The sequence below is a fragment of the Polyodon spathula genome, chromosome 17, assembly GCF_017654505.1.
Source record: "Polyodon spathula isolate WHYD16114869_AA chromosome 17, ASM1765450v1, whole genome shotgun sequence".
Taxonomy (NCBI): Eukaryota; Metazoa; Chordata; class Actinopteri; order Acipenseriformes; family Polyodontidae; genus Polyodon; species Polyodon spathula.
The window spans coordinates 33,656,950-33,677,018 of NC_054550.1; the positions used below are offsets into that span (position 1 = coordinate 33,656,950).

General features: G+C 35.9%; 1 protein-coding gene across 1 annotated transcript; it reads left to right on the forward strand.

Annotated features, from left to right (window-relative positions):
* Window positions 1–6,149: 6,149 nt before the first annotated feature.
* Window positions 6,150–19,456, forward strand: LOC121329585 (hypoxia-inducible factor 1-alpha-like). The gene is made up of 15 exons (XM_041275239.1): window positions 6,150–6,530; window positions 10,671–10,861; window positions 11,270–11,415; window positions 11,739–11,823; window positions 12,403–12,515; window positions 13,385–13,590; window positions 13,996–14,106; window positions 14,924–15,073; window positions 15,214–15,437; window positions 15,568–15,824; window positions 16,440–16,562; window positions 16,898–17,262; window positions 17,397–17,493; window positions 17,777–17,882; window positions 18,271–19,456. The coding sequence occupies exons 1-15, from the start codon at window positions 6,499–6,501 to the stop codon at window positions 18,420–18,422; spliced, it is 2,358 nt and encodes a 785-aa protein (XP_041131173.1). The 5' UTR covers window positions 6,150–6,498; the 3' UTR covers window positions 18,423–19,456.
* The last annotated feature ends 613 nt before the right edge of the window (window positions 19,457–20,069 follow it).

Consider the following 20,069-nt stretch of genomic DNA (forward strand, 5'->3'; position numbering starts at 1 on the left):
CCATTAAGAGTAAGCGGTAAGAGTTGACATTGACATACAATCAGATTGATTTTTGTGTGATACTCAGACTTTGTAAGAATGTAAAACTGTGGTCTGCAGTATAGAACACCTTCGTTAGGGTTCTCTGCTAGCGAAAATGCAGTCAACATGGAGGTCAAGAGAATAGAAAAATGCAGAATGCATGAGGTGCCATTGGGGCTATAGAAACTCAACAATGGAAATGTTGCTGTGTTTCTGCATCATACAGATGCATACCGTCCTCCACATATAACACAGGATACAGCATTGCACTGGCCCACATACACCAAGTTTATGCATGCAAGTGTTCATATGGAGCAGCAAGGCTATTTATATTTTTATTTCCCATGTTTTATTCCAGGCTATTTTTTTTCTTCACTGTGTTTTTCTTAGTCTCTATGTTGAAACTGGGGCAATATATACCTTGCACATCTTAAATATGCACTTATTGTGTGTAACACAGAATAACTTTATAAAGAAACAACCTTATATAGGTATAAGAGAAACCAAAATGACATAGTGAAAAAACTAAAGATATTTTTTCTGGAAAGCCCTAGGAGTGTCATTTAGATCTCTTTACAGGTCTACAGTGTTAATGATGAATTAACCATGACCTCCTATGATTAACCATGCTTTACACATTTTCAGCTATGCTAGGTATTTATTATTAAATATGAATATATTTAGCTGTGCTTTTACTATCATGTCCACAGTGTTTATAAACAATATATTCTTTCCTAATGTCTTAATTGTTTACAGAAAACGCAGGCGGGCTTTTAACATTTTGCAGCCAGTATATTGAAGACAATAACAACATTTAATGACAGTCTGAGGATTAGACAAAGTTAGTCTGTTTTAAATTACAGAACAGGGGTCAAGGACATGCACACCTCTTTCAACATTGCTGCCAATATTGTTATATTTGTTTCATATTAGCAGCTATCTACTGCTGTTTCCGTCACTGAAACCTGGTATCCACACTGACTTCCCAGACATTTTAAATGGTTGAGCCCTTCTATCCACAATAATTCTGTGCTGCTCAGCAGAACTCACTTCACCTGCATCCTCGCATTTCAGACACCAAAGCATGAGCTGCATCCCAGATTTTAAAACGGGGAAGCAAACACACTGTGTAACTCTTGTCTCCATTAGTAGAAGTATTATTTTAGAGGAAAGAAAATGCAAATTGAAAGCAGGCAGATGTCTGAGCAAATGGCTGGAAACTGTGACATTATATATTTTTTTAGGTCAATCGAGAGCTTTCTGCCTAAGAACGATTCCCAAAACATGAGGTTTTGAGGTGGGCATTTTTTTAGTGGAGTTCCAGGAAGGCATCCTGCTTTACTGCCAAAGAAAATGCAAGACCAAGCCAGATTTAGAATCATCGCCTCAGTGCAATAGCAATTATATATAAAGCCTTCACAGTGGTGAAAAACTGAGGTGATTTAAGGTGAGCGGAGAAGACTGGAACAGTTTGGTCACTTGTTTAGACCTTGACAAAGTCAAACAGTCTTATTTGTTCCTAATTCTTGGTATTTGAACTGGAAAGAAAAAAAAATCCAAACCCAGTCTCTCAAACCCAGAATCCGTAAGGGAAATTGCTGGAAGCAAAATAAGCACATGTTTTCAAGAGCATACCTGAAACTTTTTCAGGAATATTTAGTCTTTCATCAATCAAGCATATGTCTTATCAATAATGTGACTGTGCAAGATAGGAATGTCTACCTGAGAAAATGACATGGTTTGAAAAGCTGCTAAAATAAATGTAATAATTATATTGAGAAACATGGCCTATCAGCATTCGTACCAATACATGAAAAGCAACACAGTTTTAATATAACTGTCAGTGCAGAACCACTCAGTGGCATGAGGCTTTCCTCTGTTTTGACTCAGCAGTGGCAGTGATCAAGTGTTTCTGGAATACAGATCCCTTGTTTGTGCTGGGCTTTGTTAAATAAGCATTCTACCTACAGTAATCAAATAGAGGATTATCAATAGGCTGGGTGAGTTCAATTACTGGAAAGCAATAGAAATGTTTGGAAAGTGCACAGTGTAACTATGAGGGCTGCTTACATGTATCAGCATGAAAAAAGGCTTGCAGGCATTCATCCACATTATTCCTTGTTTCCACATGCTCAAAATGGAGCATAACAGTTCAGACTAGTGCTGATGTCTGCAATTTAAAAAGTTTCCATACAGTGCAAGTATAAATAAAGTATTTTTTTTTTTTTTTTTTAAATCAGTAACAGTACAGACTGTTCATCTTTATCTCACTGAGTTACATACAAACACACTTTTAATCTGCTTCACTTAGAGCGTCCCTGGAATAAATGCTTTCCAATGCTGATAATTGCTGAACTTAAATAAGTCGATTAAGGACTGAGTGCAAATTGTTACAGAAAATAATAGAAACATTAGAAATACTTCTGCCACTGTGGTTAAATACAGAAGTGCACTGAGTTCAGAGACTTATTCACGCTCAAACCTCAGCAAAGATTGCTAACACTGTGAAGAAACACATTACGTAACTCATCCGGTCATATGTATCAAATCCTTGCAATAATTTCAGCATAACCGGAGTGCCTTGGGTTATACATTGGAGACTGTTTTCAGGAGGTTGGGATCAACCAGGATAACCCTGCAGATAAAAACCATATCTTGTTACATGTTCCTATATAAACACTCCCCTTACATGCATGACACTGCTGGTTTAGTTCCCACAACAGCAATTTCTAGCATGACTAATGGAGAACAGAAAACCAAAAAAAATGTGGTTGGTTATAAGGGGAACTTTTATTTTGTTACACGCATTTCTGGAGTCAACGGGGCCAGAGCCTTTTTAAAGGGGGGGTGGGAAATAAGTAAAAGTATACGCAGAGTATAACTGCAACTAAACATTGTACAACTAAAGAAGCGCCTTGCTTCCCTGCTGTGCACATGCTTCTTTTGTCTTTTGTGTACCTAATCCGTGATATTTGATGAACCCTATTTAACTTTAGTGTATAATTTCAAGAACGTTCTCATGGTTTTAAATAACAGTCTTTTTGGAAAGGTTGATTACACAATGCTTGAAAAACAAGCCATCTCTTATGCTGGTATTATTTTAAACAAAAGACAGCGGATCTCACTGTGATGTATTTGCATTACTCACAATCTGGAACAGTGAGTATTGAGAAACTGTTTTCTGCCAATCTATTTCTTTGGCTGCAGTTTCACCAAGTGCAAAATCATGAAAAAAAACAAACAAACAAAAAAAAACTATGCTGCATCCAGCTGAAGCTATTAAAATCTGGATAGAAAATTCTGCACTTATCGTATCCTCTTTGTGACAGAGACCAGAGAAAGATTATTGAGCTTAGATATATAGGACCGCGAATAAAACCTAGCTTGTACCTGCTATAACCTGGACCTGAAGAGCCAGTCTCCCTCCTGTTTATTGTTCCAATTGTACCCTAAATTACTTAATTGGACCAATTAAATGTTTATTAGAAGCTTAATTTGTCCAATTAAGTAATTCAGGGTACAGTTGGAACAAAAACCAGGAGGGACACCGACCGTCCAGGTCCAGGATTGGAGACCCCTGCTCTATAACAAGTACAGAGGCACTCCAAAGGGATACACATTCCAAAGTGGAGGTAGGACTTTGTTTGTTTTTGTTTGGTGTTACTACACAACTCCCCTGTTAAAAGGAAAAGGACGCTGTGACAATAAATATACGGGCACTCGCACTTCACTCATAAATCCACAGGGTCATGCAAGGTGACAGGAAATTATGTTATATTCTGAGACCACCACAGCTTAAAAAATTAAATCAAAACATAAATGTTTTGTTTGGCAAGGCCCCTAACAATTTCGAATAAAATACCATTGTGACAAAATAATTAATTCAGTATCTTATCCTAAATAAACCTTAGCAGAATCATTATCAGACCACATCCTTAATGCACTGGAACTGATGAGGTTCTGCAATAGATTCTGTATTGGTTCATAGCATTGTGACACACTTACAGAGACTATGGTGTGAACTGTGCATCAGCTGTAGAGTCACTTACATGTCACCTGAAAGATGGAGCACAAGGAGGTTAAGTGACTTGCTCAGGGTCACACACAGTGAATCAGTGGTTGAGCTGGGATTTCAGTTGGGGACAAGTTTTTACAAGGATGATTATGTTAAGGTATTGCATCTTAACGATGGCATTTGTACCACTTTCAGTCTGTGTGGCGCCATCTTAATCTTAACTAAATATAGACCCCATGTGTAATTGTTTATGTTTGGGGATAGTGGACAAAAGAAAAGTATCTACAGAAAAACAAGAATTACACTAGTGTACAATCCCTGTGAGATCATGAAATCCTTCAAAATAAATAACTCACCCTTGTGTGTTAAAACAGCTGCACTGTGTTCTACACAGCGTCCTTAAAGGACCACCTGTCCACTATGCTTGCTGGTTTTTTAATCATCTGTACTGAAGAACAGGTAGCAAGTGATAAACAAACTTTACCACATTTCTGGTCCATAAAAATGCACCATTGAAGGCAGCTCTGGCCTGTTCGTTCCACTCCACATGGTAAATCAATGTAACCAATTATATGTTACATATCAATTTTAACTCCCTTCCAAAGTTTATCAGAGTCTGTGTCTATGTTCAATACCCATTTTTATGCATTGGCTTACTGCACTGCATAGTTTTTATTGTGTTGTTTTATGTATATTTATGTATTTTTATGTATAGTGTGTCTTTTTTTTTAAATGAAAAGTGCTTTGGGATTTATTTTAATGAAAGGCGCTATATAAAATAAATAATTATTATTATTATTATTATTATTATTATTATTATTATTATTATTATTATTATTATTATTATTAATAATAATAATAATAATAATAATAATAATAATAATAATAATAATAATAATAATAATAATAATAATTTAAAAACATCTGTATAACCACTGTACAGTGTTACTGCATTTGATTTGCTCTAAATCTGGGAGACATTTTGCTCCTATTTTAATTTACTAATGAACTGCATTGACCTCAGTGGCACTGGAACAATTTTTAAAGTGGGGGTGATAGCCATTGAACAAAATTGTAAGCACTGGAATCCATGCAAAGCCAGGGGATGCTACCACACCTCAGCACCCCTGGTTCCAGCTCCCCTGATTGACATTACACGTTGGCACAGCAGAACAAGGATGCTGTCATCTGATCTGTTTTAGAACAGAAGGCTTACATTCCGACATTTAGAAAAACACATTTGGAAATATATTCACTGCGCACAAGGTGCACTGACAGCTCCAAAGAAACCAGGAAAATAAGCTTGATCGCTTAAGGCATTGGTGTCCTGGACTAAAAGAAAGAGAGAGGGAACCCTGGATTTGAAAAGAGCTGCCATTAATCAAACACTCTCAAGCCAATCAGCTTTCCTGCTTTTTGCTTTCAGGAGATTCCAGGGTTAAAGGGAGTACCTGTAATCTCAAGGGCAGAGTGGTGACCTTTGACAGACCTGCTCCTGGACTGATCAATGATTAGAATAGCAAAGCTACCCCGTTTTTCACTTTCTTTTACAATGTGAGGACTGTGCATTATATAGATAGTGTGAATAGGGTGTTAGGCTTCTATTGCATAGCAGTTTGAGTTGTTGAGCACTTAATTAGCCACAATGTATAGGTTACAAGCTTAGGTGCGTTGTTCTCGTAATAATACATTTTTATACAGTGGAAATCTAATTTTCATCTTATTTTCACCTCTCCAGAAATTGCATATCTTAATGTTCTCATGATTCGTGGCAATGAGTCTGACATGGTCTAACTTCTATATGTTTAACATTGACCAGAACGAAATACTAAATATCATATAAGTATCAGTAGTATATTTTTAAAATTAAGTACAACATAAATAAAAAAATGAAAGGACACTCATTTAGGTCAGGGAATTGTATAAGCGATCAAGCTTACATTATGTTTTAGAAGCGATATTAGCATGGACGGCGATAACCAATGCATGCATTTCGATTGTCAAAGAATTGAAAGCAACACGAGCTTCGCATAAGAGTCTGAGCTACATGCGCGTGAACAGCGTGAAGGGGCACGGCTGTGCGCGCGCACGTTTGCCTCAGAGGCATGTGACGGCCAATGCGCGTGCTCGGGAGGCTGCTCGGTTTAGTGCGTAATTTGCCCTGAAAAACGGGAAAGAAAATAAGCCAGTGAACCGCACAGAACTCATACCGGGAGAAAACCAACACAATTATAACTGTTTCTTCTTCAGAATTGCGTCGAGACGTTCCTGAGGTATATGTTGTGACAACCGGGGCACCGACTAACGTCAGTTGCAAGTCAAGAGCTTGGTTTTTAAAAAAAAAAAAAATAATAATTTGATCAACTACGGACTCTACTCCCGTGGAATATAACTTGTATTTTCGTGCAGGCCTGGGACATTGTGATCCTTGGAAAGGCCAACCGGGAATAATTCGTAATACAATGGAGGTGGTGGAAGTTACAGAGAAAAAACGGCAAGTTTTAAGTGGTTTTAAATATTGGTTTTTTTTTTTTTTCAGACTACTGTCTGGTTTTTGTTGTTGTAAAAATAACTGGATAAATGATGGTTCTGTTTTGTTCTGCCCTGTCCACGTCGCCATTTTGTGCTACTGCTTTACTTGTACCTACTTCAACACAGTTGACTTGTATTTACTTCTAGTTGGTGTATTTTAAAGTTGGCATCTTATTAGGCTTTGGTACTGTATTTCTCAGCGAGTTTTACCTTTTACTGTTCCCAAGTGTAGGAGAACTCTGACAAAATGAAGTGTTTCGTGAACACAGACAGTGTGTAGTTTACCCAAACGTTAAAAAATGTAAATTGCTGGTGTGCCAATACTGTATTTTGTTAAGAATATGCAGTCGGTTAAATTAGAAACGTGAAGACAACGCTTGATCGAGAGTTTAATTTGTGTGTTGATTTGTGACGTTCGCTGTCCTGACTGATGTGACTGTATGTAATCCTTACTGTTAGTGTTCTGTTCAAACTTGTACTGTCTAGTAGTAGTAGCAGCGATTAAATCAGTAACAAACAGACAAAAAAGCTAATTACATTTCTGTATGTATGGGTTGATTTATATACCCTCAGTATGTTCCTTTGGGGCCACGAGTGGGCTCTTTTCGTAGCCACGTCATTAATCTGGTACTGGGTGAGGGTTCATTTGTGATTGGGCTATACATTAGTTGTATACTTTGAACTCAACGAAATTTGTTAAATGATCGCTGGTGTTTTTTGCCTTTTGTGTTTTTTTTGTGCATTACTGCATGATAAATCACAACACAGTGTAACAATGTACTTCTGTGTTGTACATAGTCTGATAAATTAAAGCGCCTCAACTGCTGGTATTGCAATGCCTTACAAGAAGTGAGACCTGATACAAAGAACCTATCTCATTTGCTCCTTATAGTGGGACAGACATTTCAATAACAAGGGCCTGGGTACAGCGCACGATTTCTAGTGTTTTGTTTATCTTGCGTAGATCTGAATTTTCCAAAAATTCATGTGCGAAATTAGATAAACCAGTATTCCTAGACCTGGCTTTACATTGTAAATCTTTGTAACACAGTAACATTTTAAAAGTACGCTTTTGACTTAGTTTGCATCATGGTAAGTGCTACATGGTCTGTGTAAAGAGTCTGCGCCCACTGTGGGATTAAGGGTCATGCCCATTTCCTGTATAGCTTGTTTTCATAAGTTAAGTATTCAACTTGAATGGGATTGAAATGGATTTGCCACCAGTTACAGTATTCTATCATTAGTTAGTTAATCAAGGTTATTTGTTGCATTGTCGGTCGAATTAATATTGATTGACACTAATTTTAAAAGTGGATATAATATTTTGGTATTTCAAGAATACTTGTATTGATTTTTTATTTTTTTACATTATTTTAAGTTGGTTTGATATGACAAATCGGGCCATTTACAGTTAATTCAAACATGTGCATTTTTATGGACAAAAGACAAACACATTCTTGCATATTATAGTGCAAGCAATCAGAACCAGAACATAGCTATTTTGTAGTAGATTAATGTACAGTACAGTTCAGTATCAGTTTTGACTGCCTTTTATGATTGTTTATTGGGTATATTGGAAGCAATGCTGCATTTAATTACTGTAATTTGAAGCTGTTTAAGCACATGCTGCTGCTACTGGCTACATTGTAATGTTTTGCATATTTAAACTATTTTAGAAAATCCTTATGAAAAACAAAGTTGGATGGGATTCTTTTAAATGTTTATATATCATTAAATACACTTTTCTCCAATGTACAATCTGTTGTGTTTTGTCTGGATTAGAAATTGCACCATTGTTTTTTCATAGAGGGGCAGACCCATTTGAACTTCCAGTACATTGTTTTTTGTCATTGTTTTGTATGCTCCCCACCCGTTTCCCATCAATATCAGCAGTGACGTCTGTGAAGTGGTTGGAACTTGGCCCATTTTACAGTGATACAAATTGTTTCCTGCTGTGTAACATACACATTTAAAACTAAAAAAAAAAGTGCAGAAATAGTAATTTCTTAGATGGAGTGTGAGTTTTTGCACCCCTAAGAACAGTGAATGCCATTGTGGTTTATATAAACAGATGAACCTAGAAAAGTGTGTCCGTCTGTCAACCCATGCCACTATTTCAGTTGTTAACATCTCAGAAAATGAAATGTAACTACCCTTAAATTTGAAAAAAAAAAAAAAGGATTGATTTCAGGGTAAATAGTCTTTTTGTTTAAGGGGGATTCAATTTAACACACCCATAGGTATTTTCAGGTGTGCCTAATAAAAGATTAAAACTGAAATGGCTCAGTGCAGTAACCAACGACTTCACCGTTTACAAATTTATATCAAATTGATTGTTAATCTCAGTAGTTGCATCATCTACAAAGTGTATTTTGTCTTAGAGTATTGGGAACGTGTTTGTGTTCGGTTTTCTTGCGTCTCACCTGAAGTATAGAACTCGGTGTCCTGTACCGACTTTACACAGTTTCAAAAGTGATGATTTTTGCAGATTGCCTCCACTAACTTCAATGAAGGAAATCTAACGCATTAATTGAAGAATGGAAAAAATATTTCTCCAGAACAATTGAAACTCCTTCTAGACTTGTCCTGCTAAATCACTGCTGCCCATGGTTGTGCTACACCCTGTTGAAAGTGATATAATATTGGTATTTACTAGTGCTGGGACAAATATCTGAATATTCGAAGAAATATTTGTTGACATGTAATTATTTGGATGCAAAAATCAGATGATCGTATTCGCTAGATAGCAGCTATGCTGTCTCTGCCTGCGTTCTGAGCAATATAATATAATCTGACCTCTGTACACCTACCCATTTTTCTGTTGCACTTCAAGCTATTGATATTGTGAAGATGCCCCAAATTGAATTTAACATTTGTTTAGGTGGCAGAAACATGAAGGACATGATTTTACTTGAGTCAGAGGTTTTAAAATACAGTACCGGTTAAAGGGGAGAAGAGTAGTTTGCATAGAGTGGATTTAGATGGACAAGATGGATTGCTGTCCTACATTCTCAGTGTTGACATTCTTCTTGTACAGAATATTTTTGTGTAAATTATGTGTTAAAAAAAATATGATGGCGTGAAGAAGTTTGCTTTAGTTTTAGAATCTATAAACCCAAACTGGAAACGCAGCATGTCGTAGAAGTTGACTTCCTGTTTGGGTTTGTTTGCTAGCTTCACATTTACTGTCACAGCACTGCCCAAACAAACCAGACATCTTCCAGTTGTGGTCTTATTTACTGATTTAATGTTGTTGTTTTAATGTGCATGTATGTGTGATGTTTTGTTTTTAATATCATAAGAGATGCAATTAAAATTGTTGCTGTAAATTGCACAATATTTATTTCCACATCTTCCTGTTCAGAATACAAACTAAGTTGCTCTAGAAATTATGTACAGTATAGCATTGTTCTATCGAAGTACAGTATCACTAAAACAAAATGAAATGTGTGTTATTACAGTTGGACGGTAAATGGCAAATATTGTCTGCCAATGAAGGAACATGTTTACCCAGTAGTTTGAGTGCACTCTATTGTTACACAGTAAGTTCTTGTTAGATGAGTCTTCCCGAGTCGAGATTGCCAAATTGTTATTTGTAGAGCTGCCACTTTTTTTTTTTTTTTTTTTTTTATACAGATGGGGAATTGTCCTGAGTTAGAACTATAAATATTTGAATGTATATTTTTGTATTTCTATTTCCACATTTATTCTTTGGTGTGTGTTTGCGCTTGCAGTTACTGTTCCTGTTATATTCTTAAAGGAGTCGTGATAACGTAATAAAGCTTGTGGGAATATATTCTTGTACAGGAATTGCTTTATTTAATCATTTTCTCTAAACATCCAATCAGAAGAGAATACTTTTGGTTTTCCCCAGGTATTCGCCCAATGGTCACCGAGAATTCACTTAATGTAAATTAACAGTAGCTGCGTCAGAGGAAAAGGGACAGAGGCTGTCTTTTGAAATGACTTTAGACAGCACTTTAGCAGTATGATACAGGTTCCTGCCTGCCAGCTATTGCTTGTCTTTCATTATGTGTGATCTCTCTTCTGATGCAGTAGGGTCGTCCTTTGACTTTTGTTTTCCTGTTATCAATCTCCACAGGGTCAGTTCTGATCGTAGAAAGGAGAAATCAAGAGATGCAGCAAGATGTCGAAGAGGCAAAGAGTCGGAGGTCTTCTACGAGCTGGCCCACGAGTTGCCTCTGCCTCACAATGTCACCTCGCACCTGGATAAGGCATCCATAATGAGACTGATCCTCAGCTACCTTCGCATGAGAAATGTACTCAGTGCTGGTGAGTTCTCTTGTTTAAAATAAATAAGTAAATAAATAAATCTGATTCTGTTAAAGTAGCTTTTTACAGGATTTACAGTTATGCATGAAGTTTAGCTAATGTATCTGGGAACACTTAACGAAATCCTAGAACACACCGATTAAAACATTGAATACAGATTAGAAGATGAGAATTTGAGATGCTCCTCATAATGGGACAAAGGATTAAGAAACTTCAAGCAGCATAATAGATAATAGTTTTATTAATGTATTTAGTGACCTTAGTCACATGTTGGATATGGAAGAAAAGGGGGAGATGCTTTTAGGTAATCCCTCATGACTTCTGAGTAAAAAAAAACGCATGAATTCAGATTAAACCAGTACAACAGTACAACGGTGAACTTACTAAAATGAACTGCTATTTCAGCAGGTAATACAAAGGAGGAGTCTGAATTGGAGAGCCAATTTAACAACTTCTACCTGAAAGCACTGGATGGATTTGTAATGGTCCTGTCAGAGGATGGAGATATGGTTTATCTTTCTGAAAATGTCAGCAAGTGCATGGGCCTTACTCAGGTACTGCAACATGTTAAGTTAAATGAGTGTCAGCATTGTTATTTGATACTTTACAAACTCCTGCTTACAGTATTCTTTAATGCTGTCATTGCATAATTGATTTTTTGGCTTTTTGACTTAGTTCCTAATTATGGGTATTACATTTGGATTGTTTCCTTTTTTTGGGGGGGGGGGGTGGACGTGGACGACTTCAACATACAGTAGTAAAGATGTTTTAGTTGTACAGTAGATGGACTTTTGATGTCTAACTTCTCTGGAAATAATTTATTCTGAAGTAAACTGTTTTAGTTGTACATTTACAAATGTGTTTTTTCTTCTCATAGTTCGAGTTAACAGGCCACAGCTTGTTTGATTTTGCACACCCCTGTGACCATGAGGAGTTGAGAGAAATGCTCACACACAGAACAGGTGAATGAATTATATAAATTGGCTTGTTTTAATTATTACCAACTTGTAGCTTAAATGTAAGGTTTGGGCAATATCAGATAATCATGAAAAATATATATTATTACACAACTGGATTTCCTGTGAAATGCCTGACCTACCAACAAGGTCTTTCTGAATAAAATTGAAAACTGATGTTGAAATGTAATGGTCTCTCCATAGAAAACAGTGTGTGTGTGTGTGTGTGTGTGAATGGCTACTGAGAGTAAATGTTTGTTACAATTAGGACTGACTGGTTTTAAATGATCGTGGCTTCCAATTTAAAATACTATTTGTTCTGCTGTGGGTTAGGTGCATGTTGTGTTGAGAGATACGATAATATTTAATACAAAAAAAGCTGTGCTGTGAGGCTCTTCTGGGCAATGGGTTGAATTTATGAAGGAAAGTGACACCGCTTCAAGGATTTAAAAAAATTTAAAAAAGACAATTGCATATTGTTTGTTTAATCCAAAAGGATTTCCTACAGACACACACACAGATCTGTTGGATGAGACCCCAGGATTGAAAGTTATCATAATATGATGATGGTTTCTTGTGTACTAGGATCCGCCAAGAAGGGTAAGGAGCAAAATACAGAACGCAGCTTTTTCCTCAGAATGAAGTGCACTCTGACCAGTAGAGGCCGTACTGTTAATATCAAGTCTGCAACATGGAAGGCAAGTCATTGTTTTGCTTCATGCTTTTAAAACATCATGCAGAATCTAAGTCAGTTCTTTCTGAGGGACATTTCATTAGTTCAACATTTCGCAATGAAAACCGAACATCATGTCCAGCGTTCTTTATATTTATGAAAGCCAGACTATACAGGACTAGGGATATAACCCGGAAAAAGAGCTTGTATGAATCCACTGCGGCCGCAAAATCTAACAGCATCCTGTAAAGCCGCTCCCACAGTTTCAAAGCCTTGTAGCTATTTTAGGTAGAGCCATATTTGCAGGATTATGTAAATCCTTAATGTGAAATGTGTTGCTGACCACAAGATATTGCTGCCATGTTGAGGTCATGTGACTTTTGAACTTACAACTGCATACAGTACAGTTTATTGTCTTAATGTTTGGTACAGCTGTATTCTTTGATTTTCCTATTTTAAAAAAGTTCCATTACCAGTGTAGTCCAGTAAAAATTGACCCTAATGCTATAAACTGGCCATATCATTGATACAGACCACATGCTTTGACACAATAATAATCTTTCACATTTACATGTTATTTCATCTTTCCAAACCATTCATTCTCGTGACATTGCCCCTTAGATTGTACTCCCAGGGATGCTTTGTTTTTGTTCACAAAAACTCCTATTTCTTTTTTCAGTGGTTCATGAAAATATCCAGTTGCATGAAAATGTTCTTTTGCTTGCAGGAATATTAGTTGGTTATTTTTGAAAAAGAAATTGAATATAATTAATGAGCAATATTTACAGTCAGAGACTCCCAGAGCTAACTTCACCAACAGTGTATTGCTGTTTTCAGTTTCTGTTACACTAACCTGATCTGATTTGATAAACTTATTTTGTATTTTTAATGCAGGTTCTTCATTGCACAGGCCACATCCGGATGTGTGACCCCTCCAAAGGAGAACAGAATAACTGCGGGTACAAGGAGCCCCCAATGACTTCCATGGTGTTGATCTGCGATCCAATCCCACACCCGTCAAATATTGAAGTTCCATTGGACAGCAAGACATTTCTAAGTCGCCACAGCCTAGACATGAAATTCTCATACTGTGATGAGAGGTGAGAAATTACTGTTTAGTCAGGACAGGACAGCATTGATATAGAGGTCCTAATTTCACAAAGAGGGTCATTTTTTTGTATATACCCTTACTATAATTTCCCACCAACCAGTAGAACATGACAATTTCCACATTATACTTCCAAAAACCTTGTAGTATTTCTTACTAGGTTTCGGACAAAGAATAAATGAGACCTCTCTGCCATCTAGTGGCTGAAATATTACAGTAAAAAAAAAATCATTTTTATTAACTTCCTTTTGGTTCCAAAATTTGTCTGACTGTTTGGCTAATTTTATGTGTTTACTTTCAGATTGCAGTTAGAGTAGTTGGTTTATTATTTTTTATCAAAGGGTTATCGGTTTATAGGATCAGTGCTGATGCATTTCTCCCCTCCCCTTTGTTACAGAATTACAGAGCTGATGGGATACCAGCCTGAAGATCTCCTGGGCCGTTCAGTGTATGAGTATTACCATGCCCTGGATTCCGACCATCTTACTAAAACACACCATGACTGTAAGCATTACAGCAATAATGATTCACACCATGCAGGAATACTGTATACCCACTGAACACTGGGTGTCTATAAAATGCGTTTTTAGGTCAGTATTGCAATTTAGGCCAAATAACACAATGCTATATTTTACATTTCCCCCAGTAGGTTATAGAGACATAAGGTGTACTAATTTTGACTTCACCAAAGGTTAAACTCTAGAAGAATAAAAGCAAGAATAATATTGTGAATATACTGAAAGTTGTGGGGCACAGTATTGTTTAGATTTTCTGATGTATATACTGCACAGAAGAGAATCCACTGGGAGACCAAAACCACAGCAATTTACCTAAGATTTACCTTCAACAAAACAATCTCAACTTATCTGTTCAAAACATTTTTTAGCTACTTTGAAATTTCACTAAACTGCATTTTTATTGTGATTTATTCTTTACAACATATTTTTAACATTAGCTGATGTGTCTACTATTCAGAGAGCATTAACAAATTAATATGGAGATCAATCATTGGCTGATTGCACAGGGTTCAACTGAGAATGGAAATTCACAATTAAAAAGATGACGTTTACCTTTTTATTCATTACTGTTGGTGCTGAATATCTTTAAATTATGACCAGCAGTCAGTATTTGGTTAGTTAAGCAACTTAATCGCCCAATGCCTTTGACAGTACTGTTCTACTTACTTTAGTGATTGTATTTTTTATTCAACGTTCTATTCAAAGTACAGTTTATGATGTATGCTCAGATTTTGTTTAATATATATATATATATATATATATATATATAATTTTTTTTTTTTTTTTTTTTTTTTTTTTTTAAACCAGTGTTTTTGCAAAAGGACAAGCCACGACAGGGCAATATCGGATGCTGGCCAAGAAAGGGGGGTTTGTTTGGGTTGAAACTCAAGCTACTGTCATCTACAACACCAAGAATTCTCAGCCACAGTGCATTGTGTGTGTGAACTATGTCCTGAGGTAGGTAGATATTATTATTGTACCTATTTATATGTAAAACAGCTTTTGCATTTTCTTCGTAACATGCTTAAAGTAACAAAATCATGTCTGCTTTTTAGTAGATTCAGAAGATTACTTTAACCTCATCTAATTACTTTCAGTGGTGTAGTTGGAGAAGACCTTATATTTTCCCTGGGTCAGACTGAGAACATATTAAAACCAGTCGAGTCTCCAGATGCAGATGTTACAAAGCTCTTAACGCAGGTTGATCCAGAGGAGAGTACAAACAGCCTGTTTGAGAAACTGAAAGAACAAACAGAGGCCTTGACACTGCTTGCCCCAGCTGCAGGAGACACCATAATATCTTTGGATTTCAGCAAATCAGGTGGGTAGATTTTACCATTGAGTCTAGATGTGTAGTTTCCCTACATTTAGAAAAATGTATGTACAATATAACACTTAAATCTGTTACTATTTGTTTGCTTTTGTGACCGGTGTGCTGTTTTGCCACACAGATGATTCGGAGATAAAGAAGCTTGACGCTGTTCCATTGTACAATGATGTCATGCTGCCTTCATCCAGTGAGAAGATGCTGATGTCCCCTCTCCCACCCACAGAAATGGTGAAGCCATTGCTTAGCAGTCATGATCCAGTTTTGAATCTGGAAGTAGTCACAAAGCTGGAGTCCAACCCAGAGCCACTGGGAATTTCATTTACCATTCCTCAAACACAAGACTTATCTTTACCAAGTACAACCCAGAGTTCACCAGAGGTGTGTGTCATTTATGAACTGACCAGATAAATACTGATTGCCAATGTAACTGTTCATTAACCCCTTGACTGCCACCAGTTACATTTTTCCCCTTTTAAGATTAAGTTTAATTAATTTATTTTACACAGGCATTTATTTTTGATTAACACCTAACGTGACTATGATTGTCAAAGAAGGAAGTTTATCACTGCCATGAGCACATGTCCTTTCAAGCCGATTGAACAATCAGCAGTCTCTGTACAAATAATACATTTTTAAAGGAGAGTAGAAAATCCTACCTTTCTGCATTACTTGATGAGGACATGCGTCTAGTACATCTAGGTAGTCAAGTGGTTGTGTGTGTGTGTATCTATCTATCTATCTATCTATCTATCTATCTATCTATCTATCTATCTATCTATCTATCTATCTATCTATCTATCTATCTATCTATCTATCTATACTATATATATATATATATATATATATATATATATATATATATATATATATATATATATATTTAGAATTAAGTTAGTATGCATATGTGGACTTTGTATAGCAAGATACAGGCCATACATATGTACCTAAATAAATGTTTTTTTTTTTTTGTTTTGTTTTTTGTTTTTTTTACAGCCAAGCAGTCCCAGTGATTATTGCTTTAATGTTAAAACTGATATTTATGGTGAGTTTAAGATGGACCTGGTTGAGAAACTCTTTGCCATTGATACTGAAGTTAGGACCCCCTTTACTACACAGGTAGGTGGTGTGTGTTTTTTGTTTGTTTGTTTTTTTAAGCAAAACATTTTATATTAAGCTTATTAACAAAGAACTTTCTACAGCCAGTACTAGATTATTTTAGATTGTCCGTAATATTGCTTCATATTAATTCTGTGTTTTGTTACAAAGCAGTAATTTTTAGTCGTCTCATTCCTTAGAAACCTCATTCACCAAATTGGAACTCCTGTTAGCTTTAACAGCTTTAAAACAAAACACATTTTTAATTGTAAAAGCATTTCCCTGACTAGAGAGCATTGCCTTGGTAATTGCATTGCATGTTGTCACCACCTAATTTAAATTTTCTGTCTCTCTAGGTTGCAGATGACTTTGATTTGGAAATGTTGGCTCCTTATATCCCAATGGATGATGACTTCCAGTTACGCACACTGGACCAACTGTCTCCGATGGAGCCCGTCTCTGCAAGCCCCCCAGACATCTTTCATAAAGCTCAGACACTGGTCACGTTTACACCAACAGCAGCAAAGTATGATGTCATGCCCCTGATGAACATAGTCTCACCTTTGCATATGATGGAAGAAGTAAAGAGTGCTCCAAATTCGCCTTTCAGTGGAAAAAATAGCCGAACAGAGTCTCCGATCAGAAAAAGCGCACAGCCTCTAGTAAAGTTGGAGGAACAATCGAACCAATCCCATCCAGTAACACCTTTGATAAGTAAAAGGTATTTACAAACCTTATCAACCTTCTTATTTATTATTTTCTTTTAAATAACTATAAACTGCTGTTTTGTAAAATTGTTGATTTGTGGAATTAGTATAGTGAAACTGTTAAAACTACTGTTTTTTTGTCCTGTAGGCCTACTGCTTTCAGTGAAGAGTTATCCCCAAAGACGCTAGCTCAGCGGAAGAGAAAACTAGAAAGTGGGCTCTCACTTTCCAAGGCAGTTGGCATTGTAAGTTTTCTGACTCCTAGTGCTCAATGCTAACAGTAATGGTTTGGGTAATTCACATTCCACCACTTGGCAATACCACTATAAATACAACATGTTTTATTACACACCTGTTTACAATGAAAGAGATAATATTGTTCTATTTTTGACAGTAATTTAGAATAATATTTGTCTGTTAAACATTGGCTGAAAGTGTCAGTTTTTAAAAGCTTACAGCAGACTACTGACTCCATAAAAGTAAAAATGAGACAGTAGCTGCATTTTCTTAAGTTTCTCTTATTGCTAGGGTACTCAGCTACATCAACATGAAGGGACATTGAAAAGATCCAAGGCATCTGAGGATAGTGGTAAAGAGGTGCTGACTCCCAAGACCATTCTCCTACTGCAAACAGGTTTGTTTTTTGTATAAATTGTATTGTAATAAATGTTATAAACTGTTCCTCTGATTCCAAAGTGCTTATTGTTGTCTTCAAAGTATTCCTGGTATTTTATTTTCAATTTACTGTAAATCTAAAATGTCTAAAGAAATTGTATAAATTGAGAGTAAAATGTAACTGTTCCTAATTTCAGCAACTTTAACTTCTAAACTAGTTGGATATTGGGAATTCTTTTAACACTTTACCAGCTCTTATCAGGTATTTGCTCCTAATGATTTGTAGTGGAATATGTGGACTGTCTAGGGTAAAGTACTTTTAGTTAATTACTGAAACTGTAAACTGACTTGAAGTAGAACCTTTTTAAAATAGTGAATTTCCTTTTTTTTATTATTTTATTTCGCAGACTTGGCAAGCAGACTGCTAGCCTGTTCATATGAAAACAACGGATTACCACAGCTCACCCGTTACGATTGTGAAGTAAATGCTCCAGTTCAAGGCAAACAGACCTTGCTTCAGGGTGAAGATCTAATTCGGGCTCTGGATCAAGTCAACTGAAGCACACTCTCCTGTGCTACACTCAGTCTTGGACACTGGTGAATCAGAACCAAAATCAGTCTGTCTATATTTTCTATATCTGAAGCCAGGCTACAGTGATGCACCTACTTAGTTTAGCAGCTGTGTTATCCAAAACCTTTGTTTTAAAAATATCTGTTTTGTTGACAAAAAATAAGAACATCTATGGGCAGCACAAGTGGAAAGTCGAGTTGTGTAATGCTGACAGCTTTATTGCAATCTTGTCATGTTTCTGATGTTTTATCACCAAAGTTTTTTTTGTAGTCCCACTCTGTTAAGTAAAAGTGCTTTGCCAGCAGTGCACTGTAGCTCCACTAGCTCAATATATATTTTCTTAAACTATACCAGCAGTTCATGCAATATATTAAACATTTTTAAACTACTTTTAATGAAAGATTCAGCAATTTATTTTTTCTTCAGTTATTTTCTATATAGTAGTAAAACCATATTTAATCTGGAATGCACAAGTCACATGCTGTTTTTGTACTTTAAAGAGTTGAATTATTTGTTAGAAACGTTCTGCCTAATTTGGTAGTCTATGGATGGGTTTCATCTTGGGATGTTAACATTTCGGATTCTAATAAAATTATGATCTACATTTAAATATATGTATATTTTCAGTAGTCACTTTTTACCAGCTAAAGTCTTTACTGTAGTTGTAAAAGTTAATGCTTGATTATTGTGTAGGTAAAGAGTGTACATGTTACACTTGTCTACTGTGGTGTTCATGATGAATCAAACAGGAAGTGTTGCAGGTTTTGCATTGTTACAAAATGCATAGTATGTTAATATTCTTAGTGTTTGTTTTACATGTGGTTATTAACATCAATTTGATATCAAGTAAGTAATAACTTTTTTGCAGTTTCTTTTTAAAACTTTTTAGCCATATCTACACCTTTTCTTGTGGGATTGTAACACACATGTATCTCATTTTGTTAAATCATCCCTTTGCTGTCTGTGGTTGGTTCAAACACTAAATGTATTGTTTTATTACATCAATAAACATTATATGTGGACCAGGCTACATGTTTTAAATCTGTCTTATGCACCACTTGAACATCAACAGTAAACTTCAAGCTACTTCTAAAAATACTAGATGGAAAAATCACACTCATATCTCAGGCTTTCAGTCAACATAACTGCAACACTAAACAGCTTTAATTTAATCCACAACTCATGTAAAAAATGCAATTAAACTAAGTTACTGAATGAACAACCAAGGACCACCTTTGCTGGTCAGTGAGCCAGCTATGGTAAGGAATGTTCTTGCCTAGTTTTATTAACATTTGATGTGAAGTTCACACCCTGTAGCATGCCTATAAATAAAATATTCTAGAATCACTTGCCTGAGTTTGATAAAACTTTGACATTTGTAATACAATGTTATACAGGCACTGAATGTCATAATGAGTGGGGTGGGGGTTGTCTGATTTTATGACTCCTTTCATGCATCAAGTATAGAATGTGTGTGTGTTTGTGTGTGTATATATATATATATATATATATATATATATATATATATATATATGTGTGTGTGTGTGTGTATATATATATATATATATATATATATATATATATATATATATATATATATATATATATATTGCAGCTTATACAAATGTATGGTTA

Coding starts and splice junctions, on each gene's coding strand:
- LOC121329585 (XM_041275239.1), top strand. CDS start 6,499: ATGGAGGTGGTGGAAGTTACAGAGAAAAAACG. Junction 6,531..10,670: donor GAAGTTACAGAGAAAAAACG/GCAAGTTTTAAG, acceptor CAATCTCCACAG/GGTCAGTTCTGATCGTAGAA. Junction 13,591..13,995: donor TTCTCATACTGTGATGAGAG/GTGAGAAATTAC, acceptor CCTTTGTTACAG/AATTACAGAGCTGATGGGAT.